Source organism: Oryctolagus cuniculus, chromosome 10 (genome assembly GCF_051225735.1).
Source record: "Oryctolagus cuniculus isolate XC-2025 breed Fujian yellow rabbit chromosome 10, ASM5122573v1, whole genome shotgun sequence".
NCBI lineage: Eukaryota > Metazoa > Chordata > Mammalia > Lagomorpha > Leporidae > Oryctolagus > Oryctolagus cuniculus.
This window is the reverse complement of record NC_142876.1, coordinates 41,638,115-41,666,045: the sequence shown is the minus strand read 5'-3', so window position 1 is coordinate 41,666,045 and position 27,931 is coordinate 41,638,115. Positions and strand designations below refer to the sequence as shown.

Genomic DNA, 27,931 nt, shown 5'->3' with positions numbered 1-27,931 from the left:
GAAGTAGAGAGGCGCTCTGACATTTTAGCTCAGGGCATTGCCTGGAGCTTGATTTTTTTTTTTAAAGATTTATTTATTTACTTGAAAGGAAGAGTTACAGAGAGGCAGACACAGAAAGAGAGAGAGAGAGAGAGAGGTCTTCTTCTTCTTCTTCTTCTTTTTTTTTTTGGACAGGCAGAGTGGACAGTGAGAGAGAGAGACAGAGAGAAAGGTCTTCCTTTTGTCGTTGGTTCACCCTCCAATGGCTGCCGCAGCTGGCACGCTGCGGCCGGTGCACCACGCTGATCTGATGGCAGGAGCCAGGTGCTTCTCCTGGTCTGCCATGGGGTGCAGGGCCCAAGCACTTGGGCCATCCTCCACTGCCTTCCCGGGCCACAGCAGAGAGCTGGCCTGGAAGAGGGGCAACCGGGACAGAATCCGGTACTAGAACACAGTGTGCCAGCGCCACAATGCGCAGGATTAGCCTAGTGAGCCACGGCACTGGCTGAGAGAGGTCTTCTATCCACTGGTTCACTCCCCAGAAGGCTGCAATGGCTGGTGCTGAGCCGATCTGAAATCAGGAGCCAGGAGCTTCTTCCAGGTCTCCCACGTGGGTGCAGGGGCCCAAGGACTTGAGCCAACTTCTAATGCTTTCCCACACCATAGCAGAGAGCTGGATCAGAAGTGGAGCACCCGGGACTCAAAGCTGCGCCCATATGGGGTGCTGGCACTGGGCGCTGTAGGCGGCGGCTTTACCCGCTATGCCCGCTGTGCCACAGCGCCAGGCCTGGAGCTTGATCTTTATTCTGGGAACATGGGCCATCACTGAGAGCATTAGTCACAGCACAGCAAGGTCAGGAGATAGCTTTGGGACATAATAGTAGCAGGAGCAGTTGCAGTGTTGGTGGTGGAAATAGTGATGGGTAATAGTCACGGAGCCCTCAGCATGCGTGCATCAGGTGCTGTTCTTCACGCTTTCCATGTGTGCTGTCTTCATCCTCACAACTCTGGAGCTGTAGGTTGTGCTGTCAGCCTTGCATTGCAGAGGAAGAAATGGGCCCAGGAGCATCGGTCACTAACCCGAGGCTCTGCAATTAGGAACTGCTGGAGCTGGGGGCTGAGTCTTCGGACACTCTGGGTCCAGAGCCCAAGCCCTTGGCCCTCACTAGGGAGCCCTGATGATGCGCACTAAGGCATTTGACTCTTGCCTGTGAGAAGCCAGCAGCTATTTATGTCTGGGGAACAGTCTTGAGGGAAGGTGCCGGCCAGGGCCTTTATCTTGATTTTAATCAGTGATTTGCAGACCTGTAACGCTCCTCCTCCAGCCTTTACAAGTGTCATAAAACCGTGGGAAAGGTGGGAGCCTGCCAGCCGGCCTGGCCGCAGGGGATGGCAGGTGTTCCTAGTGATACAGGGCTCGTGGCAACACGGGTAAGCACCAGGTTCCATGGGATTCTGCCAGCTTCTCCTGGTAACAGCCATTACTCTGTGGCCTCTTGTATCTGGAGTCTGTTTCTTTCAGGTAGATACCTAGCAGTGGGGTTGCTGGACCATACAGTAGTTTTAGGTTTAGTTTTGGAGAATCTGAGGGAGGAGATGCTGAAGGGATGCAAGAAGAGAGACTAAAATAGTAACCTGATGGCTTTGTCTTTGTAACCTGCCAGGTAATCCGCACAGTCAGAACACCAGCAGCAAGCTCACCCACGACACTGTGGAGCAGGTGCGCTACAGGTGAGTGACGGGGTATGTGCTAGAGCGGGCCCTCTGGATGGACAGACTTCCCAGCTACCACCCACTGCATCCCACAAAGGTGGAGTTGGGTCCCACTCAGGATCCCACTCAAAGGCAATGTGTGCATCACAGGAGGCATCAGCATCAGCCGATATGCAAGTGAGGGGTGAGTGCAGAGCGGGGCAGACCGGAAGTGCAGGCTGGTGGCTCTGAGTTGTTCTGTGTGGCTCCAGGCCGGAGCCAGAGTGATAAGGAGTGACCAAGGTCCTGGGTGGTGTTTTCAGAAGAAGAAAAAATGGTTTCTCTGGCTTTATTAGGGCCTCTTTTTTTATTCATCTCTTTTCCCCCCCTTTCTGCTCTTGGCACATTAAACAGCTCTTTGTACCTTTCCATGTATAATAATTGGTTCCTGGCAAATAACTTCAGCTGGTACCTAAAGTTAACTTGAATGAATATAATTTCAAATTTGAAAATCATATTTTTACTGTAGGGGTTGCCAATCTTAAATAAATATATGTCTTCAAATTTATTTATTTGAGAGGCAGATATAGAGTGAGAGCAAAAGTGTGTGTGAGAGAGAGAGAGAGAGAGATCTCATCTGTGGCTCACTTCTTTAATTGGGGGCTGGAAACAGTCCAGGGCTCCCTCATGGGTGGCATGGACCCAACCCCTTGAGCCATCACCACTGCCTCCCAGGGTCTCCGCTAGCAGGAAGCTGGAGCCGGGAGCTGGGGGCCGGAGACAGGTATGCAACTCAAGCATCCGGGTCTCTTAACTGCCACGCCCAGCACCACCTTGGGGTTGCCACTGTTAGAAGCGTCTAAAGCCAACAGATGACGTAAAGCTTGTTGTGGCAGGGCTGGAGAGCAAGCCCCAGAGAGCGGGCATTTTCAACTAGGATTCAGGTCATCATGGATTGCTGTCATCTCCAGTCGAGGCGGGTTTTAGGAGGTGAAGTGATTTTGCCTGTTTGAACCCATCTGTCATCTCTTCCCCCAACTTCCTCTGCCTCTGCTCTTGCATCACAGTGGTTGCAGAGCCTCTCTGGACTTTTCTCCCAGCTGTTCCAGTCGCTGGGTCCTATTTAGTAGATGTTTCGCCCCGGTGCTGCAAGCCCTGGTGGTTGGTGACCCTGTGCTTCCTGCAGGATCCTGGCCCACTTCCACGCCAGCCCCGAGGACTACAGTGTGATTTTCACTGCCGGCTGCACCGCGGCACTCAAGCTGGTGGCAGAGGCCTTTCCCTGGGTGTCCCGGGGCCCAGAGAGCAGCGGCAGCCACTTCTGCTACCTCACGGACAGCCACACCTCCGTGGTGGGCATGAGGAAGGCGATCATGGCCGTGGGCGTCACGTTCATCCCAGTCAGGCCTGAAGATTTGCGCTTGGCAGAAAAACGGGGCGCTGCAGCCTGTGACCCCGACTGCCAGCTCCCACATCTCTTCTGCTACCCGGCTCAGAGTAACTTTTCCGGAACTCGCTATCCCTTGTCCTGGATAGCAGAGGTCAAGGCTGGGCGCCGGAGCCCTGTGAGCACACCCGGGAAGTGGTTCGTCCTGCTGGATGCAGCCTCCTACGTGAGCACGTCGCCCCTGGACCTGTCGGCTCATCAGGCCGACTTGGTCCCCATCTCCTTCTACAAGATCTTCGGGTTCCCCACAGGCCTGGGTGCCCTGCTGGTCCATAACCGTGTGGCCCCCTTGCTGAGGAAAACCTACTTTGGAGGAGGCACGGCCGCTGCCTACCTTGTGGGCGAAGACTTCTACGTCCCCAGATCGTCAGTGACAGAAAGGTAATCTTGTTGCGTGCCATGGCCTGTGCAGATCAGCGAGGCCGGGCCCTGGCGCGTGCCACTGGTTGATTGTGCAAGGGGTGGATCTGGGCCCAGGGGGCAGAGGAGTTGGCTGTCGCTGGCAGGGACAGACTGGTGACCGGGCTCAGATCCAGGACGCAGAGGTAGGCTGGAGCCTGCCATGGGCGGTGGGTCGGTGACTTCTGCCCCCAGTGTGTGGGCTTCTCCCTAGGAGCTGTAGAGCCAGGGCCTGCAGGTAGAGGTGGTAAGGAGGGTGGCCCACTTGGCCTTTGTCCTGCAGTCCTGCCAAAGGTGGCAACTGCCGAATCGGGGGGTTTTAAACATGGTAGCTTGAGGAACAAGCATGCGTGTGCATTGGCAGGAGAGCTGGTTCTCCAGTGACCGCAGTCAACTTGGCGTGGTAGTGAGTGTGCAAGGAGAGCCAGTTGAAACAGAGGCCGCCTGAGGAGCGGGACCTTGGTGGTGCAGGCTCTGTGAGCCATCAGGAAGCGTGAGGGCAGTCCGCCACTTCCCCACATAGGCCAGAGGCCTCCGCCCAGGCGCCTTGTTCTGTGCCCCTTTCTTCGTGGCAGGGGCAGGTGCCGAGGTTGTGTTGGGGAATCTCCCGGGTGGTGGCAGCCGGGGCCCACAAGGTTGACTGTGCGAGAGGGTGGAAGTGGCCCTGGTTCTGCAGGGAATGACAGAGTGGGGTGCCGTGGGGTTCAGATGGGGACTAACGGCGTAGGGTTGGGATGGAGGACGAATGCCATGGCTTTGGGGTCAGTGGACTAATCCCCCTGCTGGGGCGGAAGAAGAGTCCCATCCCACAGACCCCACACAGACTCAAGGAGCCCGCAGGCAGGGCCATGGCCTTGGCAGTGGAGTCAGCTGTCACCAGCCTTTGGCCTCCCCTCCTGGGGAGTGGACTCTGGCGGCACTGCATGCCAGCCACGGTGGCGGGCGGCTTGATCTCCCTGCACCTCCTGGTCTCTCCGCCAGGCGGCTGTGGTGATCCATCCCCACAGAGCTGGTGCCGGTGGAGCAGCAGGGCGGAGTGTTGCCAGTTCGTGCTGAGAGGCTGTGCGATGTCTGTTTCATTTAGGACTTCTCCATAGCTGGGGCATGCAGAAACAGTGGTGCTGATGGAAAATTCTTCACACCCAAGTGTGGTCATCGACCCTCTGATAAGCCACCCGCGGACAGAATGACAGGCACGTGATGGAAATTAAAGGCAGATCAAAACGACACCCCAAACTTGATTTGGCCACCAGGGCATCTGCAGGCCAAGGGGAGTGGGGCAGCTGTGGGGCCCAGGACGTGGGTGAGCCGGGCCCAGCCAGACCCCTTCCCTTTGAATTGGGTGGATCGCTTTCCACCACGTGCCACGCCAGGACTCCCAGAAGGCAGAACAAGGGTATTCACCATTTTAAGTCTCGGTTTTTCTTGTGAATTTGTGACTGGAACCCAAGTGACCTAATACCCAGCTCAAATGCTTATTGAACACATACCTGGGCCATGCTCTTAGCCTCTTACATTTTATTTTTATTTTTAAAAAAGTTTTAAAAATGATTTACCTGAAAGAGTTACACAGAGAGAGATTTTCCATCTGCTGGCTCACTCCCCAGATGGATGCAAGGGTCAGGGCTGGGCCAGGCTGAAGGCAGGAGCTTCTTCCTGGTCTCTCTCGCAGGCGCAGGGGCCCAAACACTCAGACTATCTTCCACTGCTTTCCAGGCCATTTGCAGGGAGCTGGATTGGAAGTGGAGCAGCCAGGACTCAAGCTGGTGCCCATATGGGATGCCGGCATGTCAGGCGGTGGCTTTACCTTCTACGCTGACCGTAGCCTCTTGCATTTCATAACTCGATGAAATATTTACATAAGACTTAGAAACAAAACACTTTTTCTAAGAGTAAGCTATTAGTAGTATTTATTAGCGGTCAATGTTTTATTACTAGCGAACAGCATCACTTAATGATTATCTGTGAATTCATTAATGGCCAGTCAACGAATTACTAAGTGATAATTAGCTGCTTAATACTATTATTGCTAATTTATTAGTGATTAAAATGAACTCATTATGAATTCTGAACGTCTGCTCGTTAGCATCAGTGTTGCGAGGGAATGACAGTAACAGGTGGAGCGAATCCTATTCACAGGATTTCAGTACAGCCACGGTGTTTCCACTGCAAGATGCCGCTCGCTCGAGGTTGCCATTGGATACCATCCTTCAGCTGCACACTTGCTGAAAACGTCTCCCTGTCTCACCTGTTTTCTGCCCCCAGCAGCCAGGGGGCCCTGTTCCAGCCCAGGTCCCACGGAGCTAAGCCTCTGCGCAGAGCTCACCAGCACACACTGGGTGGCTCCTGCAGGGTGGGGTCCCTGCCACTGCGGCTGCTCTGACCCCACCTGCCGCCCTGTTCCCCTGGCCGGCTGAGGCCCAGCACGCGCGGACCTCCTGCTGCCCCCGCCCTGTGCAGGATGTGCTAGGTGACGGGCAGCTCCTGCTCCAGGGAGTGCTGCTTCCCTCAGAAACTTAGCTCTTTCAAAAAGTCCCTCCCTCCCTCCCTCCCTCCCTCCCTCCCTCCCTCCCTTCCTTCCTTCCTTCCTTCCTTCCTTCCTTCCTTCCTTCCTTCCTTCCTTCCTTCCTTAATATTTAGATAATACTTTATTAGTTCTGTAATCAAACCCACATATTTAATATGGTGCATTACTCCTGTACAAATGGGGGAAAAATTTAATGTTTCTGGCCAATATAGCTGTTAATTTCTGTACAATGCTGACTCAACACGGTAAACAGGGATGCTTTTCTCAAAGTTAACAGCACAGCTAAAGTTTCCAAAAATTCCATGATATAGATGTGTATATTTATAGAAAAGACCGGTAATAGCAGTGTGTTATGTATCAATAGCAGCAACAGCTTTTCCAGGTTCTGCAGTCACCTGAACAAAATTACAGAGACAGCTAGCACTTAAAAAAAAAAGAATGAAAACAGGTAAAAAAAAAAAAAAAGCCCGTGGAAACAGCGAAGTTCTGTTACCGCTGTACCTGGGGCCATTAGTTTTTAATCAGAAGTCGCTCTTTCTTTGCTCTCTGACTTCCACACAGTGTTGGCTCGAATGACCCTCCCCAGGAGGACTTACCCTGCCGCCCGCCCCTTCCTGCTGCCGCCTCCTCACGGCGCTTCTCACCGCCTGGCTCGGGGCTTCCTGGGCTTCTCTGTATGTGTGTTGGGTTTTGTGCTTGTTCCACAGGCTGAGCATAATGAGGGCAGGGATTTTTGCCTCCCTACTGTAGCTTTAGCGGTCAGAACAGTGCCTGGCACCCAGTAGGTGGACAGTCCAGGCTTGGTGAACATTCTGAACTAAATGAGTAATTGTGAAATGCAGACATAACAAACACTTGGATCACCAGGAAGGTGTGCATCTGTTGTACCCAAGAGAGCCACACGATTTGAGCCCAAGCCTGCACAGGCCTTGTAGCCATAGACTTGTCAAGAACTTCAGAGCGCACAGCCTAGCGCCCTGAATTGACGCCCTGTCGGTGCTGCCCTCTGGTGGCCAGAGGGAAGTATTTCAGGAGCTTGTAGCCCCTGAGGTTTTGTGCAGTTCAATGTTCTCCAGGGAACAATGGAGCATCTCTTGTCTCCTCAGCTTCCCCAAACAGGGGCTGTGCCTCAGGGTCCCTCGTGGTCACTGCCGCACGAGAACATTTGGAGCTGCAGACGGGGCTAGAGCCAGGGGCAGCCAGCGAGTCTGGTATGCTCAGCTCCCTCTCCTGTGGGGACGGCAGTATGTTGAAGCAGCAGAGGGAAGCTATTGGCAGATCCCACTAAGCCTGAAGTGACAACCTCATTCCAGACCACAAAACACACGGGGACTGTGCTGGCCACAGCTTGACCTTGCTCCCCTCCCCCCTCGTGGTCGCAGGTTTGAAGACGGCACCATCTCCTTTCTTGACGTGATTGCCGTAAAACATGGCTTCGACACCCTGGAGCGCCTCACAGGTCAGTGGGCATCGTTTCTCTGAGTCTTCGTTGATTTATTTGAAAGACAGACAGAAGCAGGTACCTCCCATCTGCTGGCTCACTCCCAAATACCCACAGCAGCCAGGTCACAGCCAGGTCCCAGAGCTCAATCTGTCTCTGGTCCCTTCCCTCCCAGGGTGTGCACTAGCGGGAGGCTGGGTCTGAAGCCGAGGAGCCCGGACTCAACCTGAGGCACTGCAGGGTGGGTGCTGGCTTCTCCTGCTCTGCCAAATGCCTGCCCCTTCAGGCACGTTTTGTCCATGCAGAATTGGCTCTTTATTTATTTTACTTTTTAACAAAGATTTATTTATTTGAATGGCAGAGTTACAGAGAGAGAGAGAGAGAGAGAGAGAGAGAGAGAGAGAGAGGTCTTCCATCTCCTGGTTTACTCCCCAAATGGCTGCAACGACTGAGCTGAGCCGATCTGAAGCCAGGAGCCGGGAACTTCCTCGGGATCTCCCATGTGGGTGCAGGGTCCCAAGCACTTGGGTCATCCTCCACTGCTTTCCCAGGCCATAGCAGGGAGCTGGATCGGAAGTGGAGCAGTCAGGACTCAAACCGGTACCCATATGGATGCTGGTGCTGCAGGCAGAGGCTTAGCCCACTATGCCACAGTGTAGGCCCCCCCCCCTTTTTTTTTTTTACTTTTTAAAAGTGTATATAAAGGGAAAAAGTTTCATGTATTTCATGTATGCAGTGTTAAGAGTAGTCTACTCTCCCTCCCTCGCACCCCCCCCCCTTTCTTATTTTTCTTTGACTTTTTACAATGACTTCCTTTGACTTGACTTAATCACAAGGTTAACCTGCACTAAAGGAAGGGCGAGTTCGCTCTTGTTGCCTGTGTCTCTGATGGAGTCCTGGCAGGGTTCTGAGGAAGGGGGTGCTGTGGGAAGGCGAAGCGCCAGCACCGGATCCTGAGTGCGGGCCAGGCAGTGAGGCAGAAAGCAGGATTGGTGTTTGCGTTCTTTTTTTTTTTTTTTTTTTTTTTAATTTATTTGACAGGTAGAGTTATAGACAGTGAGAGAGAGAGAGAGAGAGAGAGAGAGAGAGAAAGGTCTTCCTTCCATTGGTTCATTCCCCTAATGGCCGTCACGGCCGGCACTGATCAGGAGCCAGGTGCCTCCTCCAGGTCTCCCATGTGGGTGCAGGCGCCCAAACACTTGGGCCATCCTCCACTGCCCTCCCCGGGCCACAGCAGAGAGCTGAACTGGAAGAGGAACAGCCGGGACTAGAACCCGGCGCCCATATGGGATGCTGGCGCCGCAAGCAGAGGATTAACCAAGTGAGCCACGGCGCCAGCCCCGGTGTTTGTGTTCTCAGTCGTGAGGTGGCGGGCGCCATCCCGATCAGGAGATTCCCAGCTCCGCAGAAGTGGGGGTGCCGGCACCGGCCTCTGAGCCAGCAACGGTTCCAGACCCTGAGGCAAGGATTCACACCCAGGTCAGACCAGAGCCTGACCCTGAGCTCCAAACCACTGTCTCCCCCGACAGCACTGCACGATGCTTGTCTTCTGTCCTGCGAGGCGACCAGGGTGCAAGGTCAGGGGGTGCACGCAGAGAGATGCCGCTTCCCTCTCAGAGAACAGCCCCGGAAGCACCTCTGGCTGGGCAGCCACGTTTCACCCGAAGTGCTGAGCTCCTGGGCGCTCCTACCAGAGGCTGGGTTTCTGGAGTGAGTGGTGCTGCCTGTCCTTGTCCTACAGGGATGGCACTGCGCCCAGACAGGGTCCCAGTAACGGGAGCCTTGTGGGTCCCAGCCTTCACCCGACAACCAGGGGCAGACAGTGTTGGGGGAAGAGAGGGTTTGCACTGATGGGAATGCAGGGAGGTGGGTGGGCGTCACCCTGACAAAGGCAGGAACTGGTAAAGACGGGCACTGGAAAGTGAGCGCTTTGCGAGGAGACACCTGAACAGGGCACCAAGACTGCAGGCCACGGGGTCTGGGGACCTGGGAAAGCAAAGGTTAATCATTCGGCCACAATTTGGCCAATGTTGATTTTTCCTACCTAACTGCATTTTTTGAAGAATATATGTAAGAGGGGCCAGCGTTGTGGCGCAGCGGGTAAGGCCGCTGCCTGCAGAGCCGGCATCCCATATGGGCGCCGGTTCGAGTCCCGGCTGCTCCACTTCTGATCCAGCTCTCTGCTATGGCTTGGGAAAGCAGCAGAAGAAGGCCCTTGCACCCATGTGGGAGACCCAGAAGAAGCTCCTGGCTCCTGGCTTCAGATCGGCACAGCTCCAGCCTTTGCAGCCATTTAGAGAGTGAACCAGCGATGGAAGGACCACCCCCCCCCCACACACACTTTCTGTCTCTCCTCTTTCTGTGTAACTCTTTCAAATAAATAAATAAATATTTTAACAAAATGAATATACATAAGATAAATTTTATCAGTTTTTTAAAAAGATTTATTTGCTTAATTGAAAGGTAGAGTTAGAGAGGCAGAGGGAGAGGGAGAGGGAGGGAGGGAGAAAGAGAGAGAGAGAATGTTCTATCCTCTGGTTCACTCATCAAATGGCCACAACAGCCAGAGCCAGGTCCATCTGAAGCCAGGAGCTTCTTCCAGGTTTCCCATGAGGGTGCAGGGACCCAAGGACTTGGGCCATTTTCTACTGCTTTCCCAGGCCACAGCAGAGAGCTGAACTGGGAGTGGGGCAGCTGGGACTCGGACAGGCTCCCATATGGCTCCCAGCACTGCAAGCAGTGGCTTTACCCACTATGCCACAGTGCCGGCTCCTGAACTTTATTGGTTTAAAGTGCAACTCAGCAACATTCACCCTGTTGAGCATCCTCCAGGCTCCACCTCCAGATCATCTCCATCCTCTGCAGCTCCACCTGTTAAACAACAGCTCCTCAGCCCGTCCTCCCCCAGGTCCCAGGGACCTCTTTCTGCTTTCTGTCTCTAGGAATCTGCCCGTCCCACGCACCTCCTACAAGACAGCAATGTTTGTCTCCTTGTGTCTGGCTTATTTCATTTGGCATGATGTTCTCAAGGTTCAGCCATGTGGAACCATGTATCCTTAATTGCTTTGCATGGTATAAAAATAATTTAAATGTTAATTAAAATAAATAGCAAACAATGGTATGTTTAAAAAAAAATTACGTATTTTTAAGATTTTTTAAATTTGAACTTGAAAGGCAGAGATACAGAGAGAGAAGGAGAGAAAGAGAGAGAGAGAGAAACAGGGAGAGAGAATCTTCCATCTGCTGGTTTCATCCCCAAATGACCTCAATGGTTGGGGCTGGGCCAGGCAGAAGCCAAGAGTCAGGAATTTTATCTGGGTCCTCCATATTGGTGGCAGGGACCCAAGTATTTGGGCCATCAGCTGCTGCCTCCCAGGCACATTAGCAAGAAGCTGAGTGGGCAGCACAGCGTAGCCTGGACTTGAACCAGGCACCATGATGTGGACCGCTGGCATTCTAAGCAGTGGCCTAGCCTGCTGTGTCGCAGCAGCCACACCTGACTTATAAGTTTTGCTACCTGTGATCAAAGGATATAAATTATGTGCCTTAGAGTAGCATTATAAAAGAAAAAGAGGTCAACAAGAATTTCTATGAAAAGATTCCACAGAATCAGTAACAGTAAGCTGGCGTTGAGTTCCAGAGGCCTAAACATTTGTTGTCAGGGTGGCACCGTGCAGTATTTACAAATATGTAAAACATTAACATGGTGTCCAGGTGTGAAGCTGTAAGAAGCTCATTTTTTTCTTTGTTGAGTTAAAAAGATTATATTTATTTGAGAGTGTGAGAGAGAGAGAGCGCAAGCGCTCTAGTTTGCTGGTTCTCCACCCAAATCCTGCAAAGGAGGGGGCTGAAACTGGGGCCTGGGAACTGTTACGTTGAGCCAGCATCACTGCCTCCCGGGGTCTGCACTGGGAGTTGAACAGGACCCGGAGCTGGGTATCCAGCCCAGGCACTCGGGTAGGACAAATGCCAGCCCCTCAAGCTTGTTTTCATAAAAGTGGGTGCGTTTTGCATAGCACTCCTGATTCTCTTTGCATTCCTAGGCGGCATGGAGAACATACAGCAGCACACCTTCTCGCTGGCCCGATACACCTACACTGCCCTGTCCTCTCTCCGGTACCCCAACGGGGCCCCCGTGGTGCGGATTTACAGCGACACGGAGTTCAGCAGCCCTGAGGTTCAGGGTCCAATCATCAACTTCAACGTGCTGGATGACAACGGGGACGTCATTGGTTACTCCCAGGTGGGCTTTCTCTGCCTCTTGCCCTGGCACCCTGGGGAGGCCCCCTGGCCTTCCTACAGCTCTTTGTCCCTCATTGACACGCAGTCCTGGCACTGCGATTAGTAGGAGAGGACTTTAAGAAGTTGACGGAGGAATGGATTTGCAGGTTAAGTTTTGGTGTGGGCATTTGGAGCAGCAGTTGCAATGCTGCTTGGCACCTGTGCATCCCATGTGCCGGGGTTCAAGTCCTGCTTTGCTTCTGGCTTCAGCCTCCTGATAATGCCTACCCTGGGAGGCAGTAGGTGACAAGGGTGGGTCTCTCTGTCTCTGTCTTTTTCTCTCTGTCCTTCAAATAAAAAGGAATAAAAATTTGAAGAGATAAATTTCTTTTAGAATTTTGAAATCAATGTACTATTTATTCATAATATACATTTTCCATGAACTTTTTCACGACCCCATGTATGGATGGATTTCAATTTTTTTTTTCAAGATTGAAAAGAAGAGAGAGAGAGAGACAGAGAGAGAGAGCGCCATCCACTCTTCTTCCCCAAGTGCCTCCCAAAGGCCAGGGCTGGGCCAGGCTGAGGCCAGATCTGGGACTGCAGTCTTGGGCTCCCTTGTGGACAGCAGGAATCTAATTAGTTGAGTTCATTTCTGCCTCCCAGGGTCTGCTTTTCCGGAAAGCTGAGTCAGGAGCCAGAGCCGGGAATTGAACCCAGGTACTCCCGTGCGGGAAACAGGCAGCTAAACGGCTAGGCTAAACACCCTCCTCAGACTCCCAAGTTCTCTGCACCACAATAAACTTACCTTTTAGTTCCTTTCCCGTGAACTTTTTGCAGTGCCCTCATATTTTTTTCCGCCCTCTTTATTCAGCCAGGAGTAGTCGATTTCAGGTGAGGGAGAGGCTGATGGTTCTGACAGCAGCGGAAGTGGACAGGTGGCAGCTTGCCCGCGAGGGAGGGTGCCCTGAAACAGCACGGGCAGAAGGGCAGCGAGGTGGAGCCCGCAGCCGAGGGCATTTCCTGTCCGCTTCTATCGCTGAGGTCCTTTCAGGGGCCGCTTGGCGGCCCCGCGGATAACCAGACCGTTTTACGATGTCCCGCAAGACGAGAGCCTGTCGCCACCGCTTCTCTGCCTGATGTTTGGAACTCGGAGCCCTTTTTAAATGAGAAATAGCCACGATGAACGTGCTATCACAGAAGCCCTTATTTCTGGCTTCGTTTGTGCGTATTCTGAGCTCAAAGGACCTAGTGGGTTGGTTAAAATGGGTTCTGCGGCTCCATCCCCTGGCGGTATTTCCCGGTAACAAAACCAGGCACGCCGGCTGCAGGTCGGAACTGCTTGGAACCTCGCCGCAGCTGGCTAAGCTGGCCTGTTCCTGTTCCCTTGAAACACCCAGAGCTGCTCTGAGCGCCCAGGCGTGGTCGCCCGTGGTCGCCAGAGTGGCTCGGGAGCCCGCGGCACTTCCCAGAGCAGTCCGGTGAGGAGCGGAACCCATCGTCACGTCCTCACAGGCGCAGATGGCGCCCTCTGCCCTTGTTGAATCCCGGATTTCTCAAACACGCTCCGTTTCCAAGGGATCTTCTCTCCCACTTTCCCCCACTCTCACCACCCCTTTACCCCCATCTCTCCCGAATAGCCTTACGCTTTTTTTTTTTTTTTTAAAGATTTCTTTATTTATTTGAGAAGTGGGGTTACAGATAGAGAGAGGGAGAGACAAAGAGAGGTCTTGCATCTGCTGGTTCACTCCCCAAATGGTCGCAATGACCAGAGCTGGGCTGATCTGAAGCCAGGAGACAGGAGCTTCTTCCAAGTCTCCCATGCAGGTGCAGGGTCCTAAACACTTGGGCCATCCTCTACTGCTTCTCCAGGCCATTAGCAGGGAGCTGGATTGGAAGAGGAACAGCCGGGACACAAACTGGCACCCATATAGGATGCTGGCATCTCAGTTGGAGGCTTAACCAACTACCTCACACTGCCGACCCCTAGCAAGTCTGTTTTTAATATCTAAAAATGCTACTGATTTTTATGCATTGACTTTGTGTCCTGCAACTTTACCGAATTTACTTACCAATTCTAATAGCGTTTTGGTGGAGTCTTTAGCTTTTTCTCCATATATAATTTTCATTCATGACTCTAAAGCACGTTTGTATTCACTGAGGGGTGGGGAGAGCAGTAGATGACCATGAAGTGTGCTGGGGCGGGCAGTGGGGAGAAGCCCCAAAGAGGAGGACTCGCGGGGAGCAGGCTCCTGTCCGGCTGTTGGGGACTCTCATTCCTGGAGGCCGGGGGCAGAGGGAGCTCACCCTGTGAGCAGGCTCCGTGGCTGGGGCGTGGTTGGCTGTGCGGGTCCAGCGACGTCCAGCTATGGTTTCCCTGCAGCGAGGGAATTCACGGGAGTCTCATGGAGGTGACAGTGGCCTTTGGGAAGATGAGCCTGCGTGGTGGCGGGATCTGGCTCTCTCGTTTTCAGAGGGTGTGTAAGAGCAGTTAGCCCTCTCTGAGATCTTGGGTGCTTGTTTCTGAAACCTGGGCCTCTTAGTTTTTCCCTCGCTGCTCCTGGAAGTCGCTGTGCACCAGGGGCGCAGTAGGAGAGCCGGCTCAGGCTCTCACCGCCCCTTGCTGGCTCCACGGGCGTGGGCAAGTTAACGTAGGCTCTCTAAAAGTCGGTGAAGTGGCGATGACCACGCTGGCGCGTGCCACTCACCGTATTGTTAGCAGGTTAAGTGTCTACCTTAGCTTGGGACCAGGAGAAAATACACATAAAAATGTTTGTTAAGTGCCCAATACATGCCCATGAAGCACAGAGGCTCCCTTCCTTGGCTGGGCCTGGGTAGCTGGGGGCCGGAGGAGACCAAGTCCCAAATGGGAAATCAGGGCAAATTAAGTGAGGCTGCGACAGTGTCTCGCAGTCACGCGCTCCTCGGTCTCCCAACACGGAGAGTCCTTTCCTGGAAGGTTGGACAGCTGTCTCTCCTGCTTGAAGCCGGGCTGCCTTGTGGCTTGCTGGTAACCCACAGAATGCCATAGAGGTGGTGTTGAGGCAGGCAAAAGGGATGGTGCTGTGTTGGTTTCATTCTCGGCGGTCACTCGCTTTTGGACCCCTGAGTTACCACTTAGGTCACTGTCTTGGACCCAAGGCTGCCACGCTGTGAGCAAGCCACGACACCAAGAGAGGCCAAGCCCAGGGAACTGTGGTTTTTCAGACCTAAACTTGGAGCTCCCCACCCCCACCCCAAGCCTGGGGACGAGACACCTCTATGAGTGAGCGATTCTCCCGGGGATGCTGAGTCATCCCCAGCCTTCAGGTGGAAGTCTCCTCTGTGCCAAGTTGGGTGACGGGGTAGCAGCAGTGACAACTTGAGCAGTGAATACGGGGATGAGGGGGTGCCATGGGGCCTTCTGGCTGGTGATGGAGGTGGCTGGACCCAGGGCTGCTGCCAGGTCTCACCTTGCAGAGCTGGGGGCCTCCTGCCTGTCACTCAGGTCTCCTTTCTGCCCGTGGTGAGGGATCAGAGTTTGTCTGGTTGCTTCTTTGACAGACCAAGGGAGACCGGCAAAGTGAAAACAGCGTGGTCTCGACAAGGCTGAGTGCCTGGTGACAGTGGTCACCAGTGGTCACTCCTCACTGCCTCTGGCCACCGGCAAGATGAATGCAGTTAGGTGACTCCTCCCCCTGAGTTCTGCCTGAGGACTTTCCCTGCCCCAAGGCCCTTGGGGGAATAAATTCCTTGCTCCCAACTGGAGGAGTCCAGCAGGCAATCCCCGGAGTGCCATTGACCTCGCATCACCTCCCAGAGCCGCCAGAGGGCAGGCGAGAGCCTTGGGAACCTGTAGAGATTTGGTAATTGAACCCGAAGTTAGGCAAAGCACCCAGGGAGCACCCAGCATGAGCCCAGGAGTGAGCTGGTTGTCAGGCCCCAAGCTGCCGCACAGTGCCTGGCTGGGGCCTGCTCTGGGAGGGTCCCAGCCCTGCAACCCCACTGAGGTGTCATCTTGTGAACTTGGCTGGAAACTTTTTGGCTCTGAGCTTGAGATTTGGTCTGAGTCAGATATTTGCACATTTCTATTCTTTCTTCTAAATATTTATTTATTTAGTGGAAAGGCAGAGTTACAGAGAGGTAGAGGCAGAGAGAGAGAGAGGTCTTCCATCTGCTGGTTCACTCCCCAGCTGGCTGCAATGGCTGGAGCTGCACTGATTCTGGAGCCAGGAGCTTCTTCCGTGTTTCCCATGCAGGTGCAAGGGTCCAAGCACTCAGGCCATCTTCCACTGCTTTCCCAGGCCATGGCAGAGAGCTGGATCGGAAGCAGAGCAGCTGGGTCTCGAACCGGCACCCATATGGGATGCTGGCACTGCAGGTAGAAGCTTTACCTGCTATACCACAGCGCCGGACCCTATTTCCACATTTCTTAAGCCTACTTCTGTGATCCAAATGCTGATCTTAACCTCTCTCCCTACGCCCTCACCCCCAGAAGGCAGAGTAAACTAGAGATCTGTAACCTGGCTCCGTGTCACATTTAATCCGCAGGTGGACAAAATGGCCTGTCTCCATAACATCCACCTGCGCACCGGCTGCTTCTGCAACACCGGCGCCTGCCAGAGGCACCTGCAGATCAGCAACGAGATGGTCAAGAAGCATCACCAGGTTGGTCCAGGGGCCCAAGGCCTGGCCAGTCAGACCCAGGGCAGCACCACCGCCCGCGCTTGCGGTTTGTCCTGTGTCTTGGTGGGGTGGGGGTGCAGGCTCATTTCTCAGAGCCCACTCTGTGGATGTACGAAGTCAAAGGGGGCCAACAAAACTGGGAAGTGCTGCAAGGTGTTATCTCTGTGGCAGGGCATTCTCACTCATTGTTCCCTGTGAGGAGAGGGATAGGATGGTGGCGAGGGCACTAAGAGGGATGTTAGTCCACCTGCTCCTGGGGTATCGCCTTGAAGCCACAGTCGGCTTCCGCCGGGCGTGGGGGTGCAGTGGGCTCTCCCTGAATCCCCTCCCTCCCTAGCTCTTCTCTGGGCTGGCTGAGGATTTGCACTCTGGGGTGCAGCCTGTTTTGAGTTATTTCGTAAGGGTAATTTGAAAGGCAAAAAGCCCCAACTTGTTTGGGAATCGTATCTAACTTGAGTTTATTTTGGTTGCCACCACATGGTGTATATACTAGGTCCTAACCACCTATGAGCTGGGGTTTCCTTGAGAGAGAGAGAGACAGAGAGAGAGAGAGAGAGAGAGAGAAAGAACAAGCACACAAAGGAAAAGGGGAGAGAAGCTCCAAGCACATAGGGTAGTTCTGGATCTAATGTTCGACCCTGTGGAATGCCACGGCTCCATGTCTTGGGGTTGTGGGGAGCAACCCGGACTAGACTGAGTTACTGGAATTAAGACTTATTCTATGCATCTGCTCTCCCACAATATGGCGCTGGGAGAGGAGAAAACAGCTTCTACGCAGCTGCCTCCAGTTCAACCAATAAACTGTAGGACCTACTCCTGATTAGAGGAGAGCAGCGTACTCGGCATGTGGGCAGCCGAGTTAGGATTGGCGGAGGAGGACTATAAAGGAGGAGAGAGACGGCATTCACCAGGAACATCTAAGGGGAACATCTATCCGAATAACACCTGTGCAGCCCCTGAGAGAGCCGGCCGGCGGTGTGCCGCTCCCCTGCGGAAGTGGGGAATGTGGCCAGGGGGAACTGCCCTTCCACGGAGGTAGAAGGGATGGATAGTAGCCAACCCGGGAAGAACCAGCAGCAAACCCGGGGAAGGCCGAGCAGACAGAAGAACAGCGCAGGGTCCTGTGTCGTTCCTCCACGAAGAGGGGGAGCGACAGGGGTGACTGGCCTGGATGTGGGGAGGTGTCCAGGGCAGCCTAATGCACCAGGCTGACCAGTGATAAGCGCCAGGCAGCTAGGCTGGGAGACCGACATCCGGCTGCCTTTTCTCCTTACTCCTGGCTGAGGCCCTTGGGCTGGCTTTAGCTTCACAGTGGCCCTGGGCAGGCTGTCCTCAGGGGCAGCTCCTTTGTCCTCTCCTTGTCACAGGGCAGCTCTCAGGGCTGTGGACCTCCTTTCAGTGACAAGGGCGGCCAGAGGGTGGCCAAGCGGTGTTTCTCCTGCCTCAGCCCTGGGCAGTCATGAAGCTGACTCCTCTGTGCTTTCAACACTGCACAGGTCAGCACTGCACCCATTTCTGGGCAAACACTGTCCATGAAGTATTTCCATTAAATTGTCAGTTCCAATTTCGAGGTCAGCAAGGTGAGGCCCTCCCAGCGGGTGCCTGAGCATGGAGGACTGAAGTGTGCCTCTCACACACACATGCATGGTAGTGTTGCAGTGCCATCTTCCGGGATCATTTTATTTTACTTTATTTTATCTGTTTATTGTCACTCCCCCTCTTCATGGAGGAACGACACTAAACCCTGCCTAGGCTTCATATCCGAGTCACGGCACCATTATGTCGCTCCCCGTCTTCGTGGAGGAATGACACAGGACCCTGCGCTGTTCTTTCGTCTGCTCGGCCCTTCCCGGGTTTGCTGCTGGTTCTTCCCGGGTTGGCTACCGACTCTTCCACCTCTGTGGAAGGGCGGTTCCCCCTGCCACTTTCCCCACTTCCGCGGGGGAGCGGCACACCGCCAGCCGGCTCTCTCGGGGGCTGCTCAGGTGTTCCTTCAGATAGATGTTCCTGGTGCATGTTGTCTCTCTCCTCCTTTATAGTCCTCTTCCACCAATCCCAACTCTGCTACCCACACGCCGAGTACGCTGCTCTCCTCCAATCAGGAGCAGGTCCTGCTGCTTATTGGTTGAACTGGAGGCAGCTGCGTAGAAGCTGTTTCCTCCTCTCCCAGCGCCATATTGTGGGAGAGCAGATGCATAGAATAAGTCTTAATTTCAGTAACAGTCTAGTCCGAGTTGCTCCCCACAGTTTATTACTTATTGGTTTGTTTATTTACTTACTTGAGGGAGAGAGGAGGGTGGAGAGAGAGCTTCCATCTGCTAGTTCACTTCCCACATGCTCATGATGACCAGGGCCAGGCTAGGGCTGGGGCTGGGGCTGGGGCTGAAGCCATGAGCTAGGAACTCAATCTGGGTCTCCATAGGTAGTACTTGAGATAGCCCAAGTACCTGAGACATCACCACTCCCTCCCAGGGTCTGCATTAACAGGAAGCTGAGGTCAGGAGCCAGTGGCAGGTACTGAACCCAGGTATTGCAATGTGGGATGGAGAATTTTAACTGTTGTCTTAACTACCACTACTGTTTTTGTTTGTTTGTTTTTTTGTTTGTTTGTTTTGTTTCGACAGGCAGAGTGGACAGTGAGAGAGACAGAGAGAAAGGTCTTCCTTTTGCCATTGCTTCACCCTCCAATGGCTGCCACGGCTGGCGCGCTGCGGTCGGCACATTATGCTGATCCGAAGCCAGGAGCCAGGTGCTTCTCCTGGTCTCCCATGGGGTGCAGGGACCAAGCACATGGGCCATCCTCCACTGCACTCCCTGGCCACAGCAGAGAGCTGGCCTGGAAGAGGGGCAACTGGGACAGAATCCGGTGCCCCAACCGGGACTAGAACCCGGTGTGCCAGTGCCGCAAGGCAGAGGATTAGCCTATTGAGCTGCGGTGCCGGCCACCACTACTGTTACTGCATTATTTAACTAGCAACTACTCTGATTTTGAAGCTCAACACCATGGGTCTTGCAAAACCGCTTGGGGTTTGCCTGTGAGGCGGGGGTCACGCTGGCTGATTTGCTTCTCCCGTGTTCTAGGCTGGTCATGTCTGTGGAGACAACGTGGACCTCATAGACGGGCAGCCGACAGGCTCCGTGAGGATTTCCTTCGGGTACATGTCCACCCTGGAGGACGCCCAGGCCTTTCTCACATTCATCCGAGCCACCTGGCTGCACCCGGCGGCCGGCCACACCACCCATCCTGCTGCGGATGCCTTGGGAAGGGGCGCGGCCCAGGACCGGGCTGCTGGCCAGGACACAAGCAGCCCCTCCCCTCGGGAAGGCACTCTCCCCGCCCTTGCCGCTGCCGCTGTGGGCCTGTGCCCAGCTCCGTGTGAGGCCGTGGGAGCCCAGCCGACGACGTCTTCAGGAGCTGCCCCTGTCCCGGATGGGGACCTTGGGACTCACGTTGTCACCAACATTTACCTCTACCCCATCAAATCCTGTGCTGCGTTTGAGGTGAGGACATTCGTTACAGCACAACACTGCTCCTCTGAGAAATTTCTAGGCATTTCCTTTTGACGCGCGACAAAAGCAGGACTCGGGGAGGTTAGCCGGCTGTGCGGAGCTCGTCCCTGCCTGAGCTGGGCCTTGTCCCCAGGTTTGTTAGACTCAAATCCCTCTTCCTAGAGGGCACATGTAGCCCAGCGGGTAAGAGGCCTATGTTCCACACTGTCCCTGGCTCGTCTCCTGGCTCCAGACTCCTGCCAACGCAGACCCTAAGAGGCATCAGTGATGGATCGAGTCATTTGGTTCCTACCAGCCGCATGGGAGACCTAGATTGGGTTCCTGGCTGCTGGCATTGGCCCGGCCCAGCCCCAGCCATTGGGGGCTTTCTTCTTCCCTCACTTCTGCACCTGCCCCTGGGCCCTCCGGCTCCTCCTCTCCACTTTCCACAGGGCCTCTTCCTGAGTTCTCCCCCTGGAGGATCTGTGCAAGTGTGCATCCTCTCTGCCCCCAGAATGCACTCTAAGTAACAGTTGCCTTCTTTTGTTCAGGCTCCCATCTTAAGTTTTCACATTCCCGTGGGCAGGTGAGCTAAGTGCTCGGAGGATAACAAGAGAATGAAATAGATTGACGGTTCCTTAGAGAGCGATGCTGTCTTGCTGGCCTTTGCCTAGCAGACAACCAGCTGGGGACGAGCCTTGTGGAGGGCACACTGCAGCTGTGCTGTCGCCTGCAGGTGCTGTTAACAGCTAATCTATGGGCAAGGACACCTGCCTGGAGCCAGCAGGGCCACGAGCAGAACAGTTCTCTCCAGGTCACAGGTAACCATGACCTTGCTTAAATAAGGGTTCATAGAAGAAATGGAGGAGGTGAAAAGTGAATTGGTTGAGTCGTAGCTTGGGAAGGAAGTGGAGATGAATGTGACCCCATGGATATGTAACCTCCAGCTGATTATCCCCGTCAGCCCCCGAGATGGCTCAGGGACCCACAGCAAGGTCCTGTGTGTGGCCTCATCTGTTTTGGGGCCTGGGCTCCTGTGCAGTTATGTGATGCTGCAACAGGCGTCAGCAACTGAAAACAAATCACCCCAGCATGTCACGGTCTCACCGTCCCACAAGGGTGTGGTGGGGGAGATGACGAGGTTTGACATCTCTGTCTGTGGGTTTAGCTGAAAAAAGTCCCTGGTGGGGACTAGGACAGCTCTTGGGCAGTGCAGTTGTACTTCAGAGACCTGCATGGAAGGCAAAGCAAAGCTAGAAACACCCAGATGCCCCTGTTACCCTGGCGTGGCCACTTCTGAGGCCCACTCCCTGCAGGCTGGCACTGTTTGTTGTCTCCATCACGAGGCTCTGTTGAGTTTAAATTTATATTGGCCTTCCGTGTCTTTTTCTGTTTTGAGAAACACACACCAGAAAGACCATTCATACCTCACTTTACAGATCTTCCAAGCTGCCAGCACTGTTCTTTGCAACATTTTATTTTAAAGATTTATGTATTTATTTATCTCAAAGGCAGCATGACAGAGAGAGAGAGAGAGGAAGAGACAGAGGGAGATCTTCTGTCTGCTGGTTTGCTCTCCACGTGCCTGCAACAGCAGGAGCTGGGCTAGGCTGAAGCCAGGAGCCTGGAGCTCCATCTGGGTCTCCCATGTGGGTGCAGGGGCCCAAGCACTTGGGCCATCTGCTGCTGCTCTCCCAAGTGCATTAGCAGGGAGCTGGAGGGGAAGCGGAACAGCTGGGACTGGAACCTGCCCTCCGGTATGGGATGTCAGCTCTGCGACTGGCGGCTTAATGCTGCCCCGCCACGCCAGCCCGGCCCCTGTGCTCCCCTCCCCCCTTATATTTCTGTGATGTGTTTGTCATAACTAATAACATTCAGACTACCTGAGTTTTCCCCTAATGTCCCGTTTCTGTTCCAGGACCCCAGCCTGTGTCGTGTGGCACTGAGCCGACACATCTCCTTAGGCTTTTGGGGGCCATGATGTTTCTCAAACTTTCCTTGTTTTCGGTAACTGTGCGAGTTTCATGGGGTGCTTGGCAGATAGGGTTTAGCACGGTCCTGGGCTTGGGCTTGCCCGAAGGCATTCTCACGATTAGACCATCTCTGGGTTTATGTCTGGGGGCAGACCACACGCGTCAAGTGCTCGTCTGGCCATATCCCATCAGGGTGCCTCCTGTGAAGAGGACTTGCCACTGTCCGTGTTAACCCGAATCGCCCGGCCGAGGGAGCCTTTGCCGGGCTGCTTTGCTATAAAATTGCTTCAGTGCCTCCCTTCTATACTGGACGCTTTGGAAGCAGCCCCTATGTGGGGCCCACACTGAAGCCTGGGGAAGCTTTTGCACAAATATTTGGAATTCTTCTATCAAGGAGTTTTGTCTTTCTCCTTGATTTCTCCTCCATTTATTTACTCACTCAGTCATGTATTTTATCAGTGTGAACTCTTGGATGTTAATTTATGCTCTGGGTTATAATCCCACACTGCGTTCTTATCTCAAGGTATTCCAGCTTGGGCCATCTGGCGAGCTTTCTGCATCCCCGGGACCTGCCCGCATTGTTTTGTCTTTTGAGTTCTTCCTCCTTTTCCTGGCACTACAAGCTGCCCCTGGCTCCTCTCGCGTGGTCCCCGACCCAGCCATGGAAGCAATGATTTCTCCAGCAATTTCAGTTCTTATTGGAGGAAGCTTTTGGAAAGCTTGACCTGTATAAAGTTTGTATTTTAATTTTGTAGAAATAGGGATAATTCTAGAAAATGTGTGTACTTAACAGTGAATCAACTTAGTCACCGTTTCAGTGTACCACTGTTTGTGAAGGTGTGAAGGCGTGCGTCTGTGCTGTGAGGATCCATGCTGCTGGGGGATACACACAGAGCAGGGCATCTGTGGGGTAGGACAGTCCTCTGGTGCCCTCTGCAGGTGGTGCCATGCATGTGCCTTGCCTTGTAAACCCCGGCAGAAGTGGAGAAAGGTGGAGAGGGGACCTGCAGGCTGAATGGACTCGCGCTCCCGCCATGCCTTTGCGCTGCCTTCTTTGCTTTGTCTCTTTCCTTCCTCCCCTTCTTCCTTCAAGAGCGTGTGCCGAGTTAATGAGGTCCATTTGCATGGGTGTGCACACTTGTAAGGCGCCCTGCCCTAAACTACACCTACCTTTGTGTTTAGGTGAGCAGATGGCCTATAGGAAAGCAAGGGCTGTTGTACGACCGGAGCTGGATGGTTGTCAATCACAACGGCATCTGTCTGAGTCAGAAGCAGGAGCCACGGCTCTGCCTGATCCGGCCCTTCATCCACCTGCAGCACAGGGTCATGGTCATCGAAGCCAAAGGTGTGGACACAATTTTCTTAGAGCGTTCTCGGGAGCGGCTCTCACCTCACGTGACAGGAGACAGGGGCTATTCTTCTTCTTTTTTTTTTTTTTTTTTTGGACAGGCAGGCAGAGTTAGACAGTGAGAGAGAGAGAGAGAGAAAAAGGTCTTCCTTCAGTTGGTTCACCCTCCAAATGGCCGCTATGGCAGGTGCGCTCCAGCTGGTGCACTGTGCTGATCCAAAGGCAGGAGCCAGGTGCTTCTCCTGGTCTTCCATGGAGTGCAGGGCCCAAGCACTTGGGCCATCCTCCACTGCCTTCCTGGGCCATAGCAGAGAGCTGGCCTGGAAGAGGAGCAACCGGGACAGAATCTGGTGCCCCAACTGGGACTAGAACCTGGAATACCGGTGCCGCAGGCAGAGGATTAGCCTAGTGAGCCATGGCGCCGGCCAAGGGGCTGTTCTTCCACTGAAGATTAAAATAGCCCTGAAGTCATGGAAACGATGACTAGGAGGGACAACTGTTTGTTCCCTTGTTGTTTTGAGGAATTTTTAAGGAGAGGTAATGGCATCATGGTCCCATCAGAAAGTAAAGAGGTACAGGCTGGTGCCTGGCGCTGTGGTGCAGTGGGCTAAGCCTCTACCTGCAGTGCTGGCATCCCATATGAGCACCGGTTCTAGTCCCAGCTGCTCCACTTCCGATCCAGCTCTCTGTTGTGGCCTGGGAAAGCAGTGGGAGATGGCCCAAGTCCTTGTACCTGTGTGGTACACTTGTACCTGTGTGGGAGAACCAGAAGAAACTTCTGCTTCCTGGTTTCTGATTGGCCCAGCTCCAGTCATTGTGGCCATTTAGGGAGTGAACCACTGGATAGAAAACCTCTCTGTCTTTCCCTCTCTCTGTAACTCTGTGTCTCAAGAAAATAAATAAAATCTTTAAAAAAAGAAAATAAAGAGGTACACTTTGAAATTATATGATGTCCGGGGCTGGCGCTGTGGCATAGCAGGTAAAGCTGCTGCCTGCAGTGCTAGTATCCCGTATGGATGCCGGTTTGAGTCCCGGCTGCTCCGCTTCCGATCCAGCTCTCTGCTATGACCTGGGAAAGCAGCAGATGATGGCCCAAGTCCTTGGGCCTCTGCACCTGTGTGGGAGACCCAGAGGAAGCTCCTGGCCCCTGGCTTTGGATTGGCACAGCTCTGGCCATTGTGACTATCTGGGGAGTGAACCAGCCACAGCCCGGCCCCCTTCAGTAAATCTTGACATCTGGCCACAGTTCCTTCAGATTCTTCTAGTTCTCCTCGTCTCCCTTCTTTTTTTTATTTTTAAAGACTTTTTATTTATTTGAGAGGTAGAACTACACACACACACACACACAGAGAGAGAGAGAGAGAGAGGGAGGAGGCCTTCCATCCACTGGTTTACTTCCCAAATGACTGCAATGGCCAGAGCCGGGCTGATCTGAAGCCAAGAGCCAGGAGCTTTTCCTGGGTATCCCATGTGGGTACAGGGGCCCAAGCAATTAGGCCATCATCTGCTGCTTTCCCTGGCGATAAGCGAGAGCTGTATCAGAAGAGGAGCAGCCAGGACATGAACCAGCACCCATATGGGATGCCAGCACTGCAGGTGTAGGCTTAATTATTACGTTACAGTTTAGCCCCGTGTGATCCTTTTAACAATATATTGTTGGATTCAGTTTGCTAGCCTTTTGTTAACAATTTTTGCTTCTGTATCCATCAGGGATATTTTCCTATAGTTTTTTTTAAGATTTATTTATTTATTTGAAAAGCAGTTACAGAGAGAGAGAGAGAGAGAGAGAGAGAGAGAGAAAGAGAGAGAGAGAGAGAGAAAGAAAGAGAAAATGGTATCTTCCATTTGCTGGTTCATTCCCAAAGTGGTTGCAACAGCCTAGGCTGGGTCAAGTGCCAGGAACTCCATTAAGGTCTTCCACATCAGTGCAGAGGCCCAAGCACTTGAACCATCTTCAGCTGCCTTCCCAGGCATATTAGCGGGCTGCTGGATTGGAAGTGGAGCAGCTGGGACTTGAACTGGTGCCCATATGGACTGCCTGTGCCACAGGCAGTGGCTTAACCTGCTGCACTGCAACACTGACCCTAAAATGAATTTCTTAAAGGTGGCACATATAGTCAGCTATGGTCTTTTGGGGAGTTTAAATCATTTGCTGTTAAGTCATTGTTGATACAGAAGGATTTGCTGTTGTCATTTTGTTAGTTGATTACTGTTAGTCTTGTTCTTTTGTCTGTGTTTTCCCCTCTTGTCTTCCTATGTGTTCTGTTGATTTTTTTGTATTGATGTTCTTTGATTCTTTTTTAAGATTTACATATTTGAAATCCAGAATCACAGTGATTGTGTGTGTGTGTGTGTAAGAGAGAGACAGAAACAGAGACAGACACACACACAGAGATGTTCCCTCTGCTGTGTCACTCCCCAAATGGCTGCAACATCCAGGTCTGGGCCAGGCCAAACCCAGGAGCCAGGAGCTCCATCCTGCTCTCCCATGTGGGTGGCAGGGGCCCAGGTACTTCTGCCATGTTCTGCTGCCTTCCCAGGTGCATTAGCAGGAATGCCACAATCAGAAATAGAGCAGCTTGGACTCTAACCAGTACTGTGGGATTGGATACCAGCGTCTTAAGTGGTAGCTTAACCTTCTGTGCTGCAGCCATGGCCCTCTTCGTTTTCTTTTTGCATAACTTCTGTAGGGTTTTCCCCCACTGACTTCAGCCTGTATGGGGGTAGAATCAATGATGTCACTAGCCAAGGTCACCACCTTCATTCTTCCCTGTGTGGCTCCACGGTACCAGACGCGTCAGAGTGCCGAGACTGAAAGACAGAAGTCAGTCCTTTGCGGGAGCACCCTTGAGAAAATAGAGGGTTCTGGACACGCAAATCAACCCTTTCCTTCCCTTGGGTGAAGCTGGGAGTCACAAGTTCTTCTCATTTTCACGGTGATGCACTGGGGGCAGGGGAGAGTGTCAGGGATGTCCCCATTGGCTTTGATGTGTCCGGTTTCGAATCCTCTTTGGGCTGGGGGGAGCAGGTATTTTTTAAGTTAGGTTGTGGTTCCCATTATCACCTTCAAATAGTAATCATGTTGTATCAGCTTTTTACATTTTTGTTTCTTTTTTTCTCCTTACTACCTTTGCTAGTCATTCTTAATAGGTTAGAGCTGTGATAGATGATGCCTTTATTACTGATTTAAGTGGAATGCTTCCAAATTTTCAAAAATAAGAATGATATTTATCATAGGTTTTTGATAGAATTATCTTATCAGGCTAAAGGTTTTTTTTTTTTTTTTTTTTTTTTTTTTTTTTGCTAACAGTTTTGTCTTGACTAATAGTTCTTGCTGAAGGTTTTTTCTGCATCTGTTGGTCTTTATGTTTTTTTCTCCCATAATTTGTTAACATGATATGCTACATGAGTAGATTGTCTAAAATGGAACTAATCTTGACCTCTTGAAAAAAAATAGTACTTGGCAATGACTTTTTTTTAAGATTTTATTTATTTTATTTGAAAGGCAGAGTCACAGAGAGGCAGAGAGAGAGAGAGAGGTCTTCCACCTGCTGGTTTACTCTTCCAAATGGCTGCTACAGCCAGAGCCAGGCTGATCCAAAGTCAGGAGCCAGGAGCTTCTTCTGGGTATCCCACGTGGGTGCAGGGGCTCAAGCACTTGGGCCATCTTCCACTGCTTTCCTAGGCCACAGCAGAGAGCTGGATCGGAAGTGGGGCAGCCGGATTCAAACTGGCATGGCTGCTTTACCCGCTATGCCATAGCACTGGCCCCCTCGGCAATGACTTTTTAACACAGTGATGGATTTGGTTTACCAAGACTTTTCTTTGTATTTTTCTGTGTTTATTAGGGACATTCCTATAAAAACTTCTTTTATTGTACTCTTCTTGTTGAAGTTCAGATTTCCAGGATATTAATATATTAATTATTATTTTAAAGTGTTGCACGTGCATGTTCTATATTCCTTTGTGTTTGTCTATTTCTAAAGGACCTAAAGGTAGCTTAGAGACCAGTGACCTCAGGATGTACTTCTCCATACATAGAAAAATCAGAAGAGTGTATCCAGTGCCCAGGGTCTCTGGATGTGATTGTCCCAGTGCGGGGTCTCCTGTGCTGGAGCTGGGCAAAGCAGACCCTGCTGGGCGTACTGATGAGAATGAAGAAAAATCTCTGTTATAAAAAAAAAAAATTCTAAGAGCCAGCCATTTACTTGATCCAACCAAATGCCAGTATCCTAAAAATATTAGTATGTTTCCTAACTACCTAATTATTCCTTTACGTGGTGGTCAACGTCTGTCTACCCTTGCTCACTAGGGATGGAGCCTATCGAGGTGCCTCTTGAGGAAAGCAGTGAACAGGCTCAGGTTTGCCAAAGCAAGGTCTGTGCCGACAGGTGAGACTCTCGGCTCCGCTGGCGGGGCGGCCCAGAGGGGAGAGGAGCCGAGCCTTGTATGATCCATCCACGGCTACACCTGCCCCGATCCAGTCTGCCGGGCGCGCCAGGCTATCCCTGGGGGCTCCTTGGTGTTCTTGGATCCCAGCAAACATGCACCCTTCTCATCTCTTTGCCCTCACCGTTTCCTCTGCCTGGAAAGCTCTTACTTAAACCTCTGTGCGGCTCATTCCCTCACCTCTGTCAGCCTCACCTCCATCAGGTCTACTCCAAAACCCTCAGAGGGCCACCCAGCCGTCCGCAGACACCCCCCTGCTGCCCCCCTGCCTTGTTGCATCCCTTTGTGTTTATTATTATTC

At 52.8% G+C, this 27,931-nt stretch overlaps 1 protein-coding gene across 1 annotated transcript in view; it reads left to right on the top strand.

Moving 5' to 3' along the window:
- The window catches only part of MOCOS (molybdenum cofactor sulfurase), a 50,074-nt gene that overhangs the window by 7,585 nt on the left and 14,558 nt on the right, over nt 1–27,931 (top strand). Inside the window, exons 4-11 of the mRNA XM_008261215.5 lie at nt 1,644–1,710; nt 2,858–3,499; nt 7,427–7,503; nt 11,529–11,728; nt 16,237–16,353; nt 19,453–19,872; nt 23,016–23,178; nt 27,494–27,572. Of these exons, the coding sequence (XP_008259437.3) occupies nt 1,644–1,710; nt 2,858–3,499; nt 7,427–7,503; nt 11,529–11,728; nt 16,237–16,353; nt 19,453–19,872; nt 23,016–23,178; nt 27,494–27,572 (1,765 nt within the window). The remainder of the gene's footprint in view (nt 1–1,643; nt 1,711–2,857; nt 3,500–7,426; nt 7,504–11,528; nt 11,729–16,236; nt 16,354–19,452; nt 19,873–23,015; nt 23,179–27,493; nt 27,573–27,931) is intronic.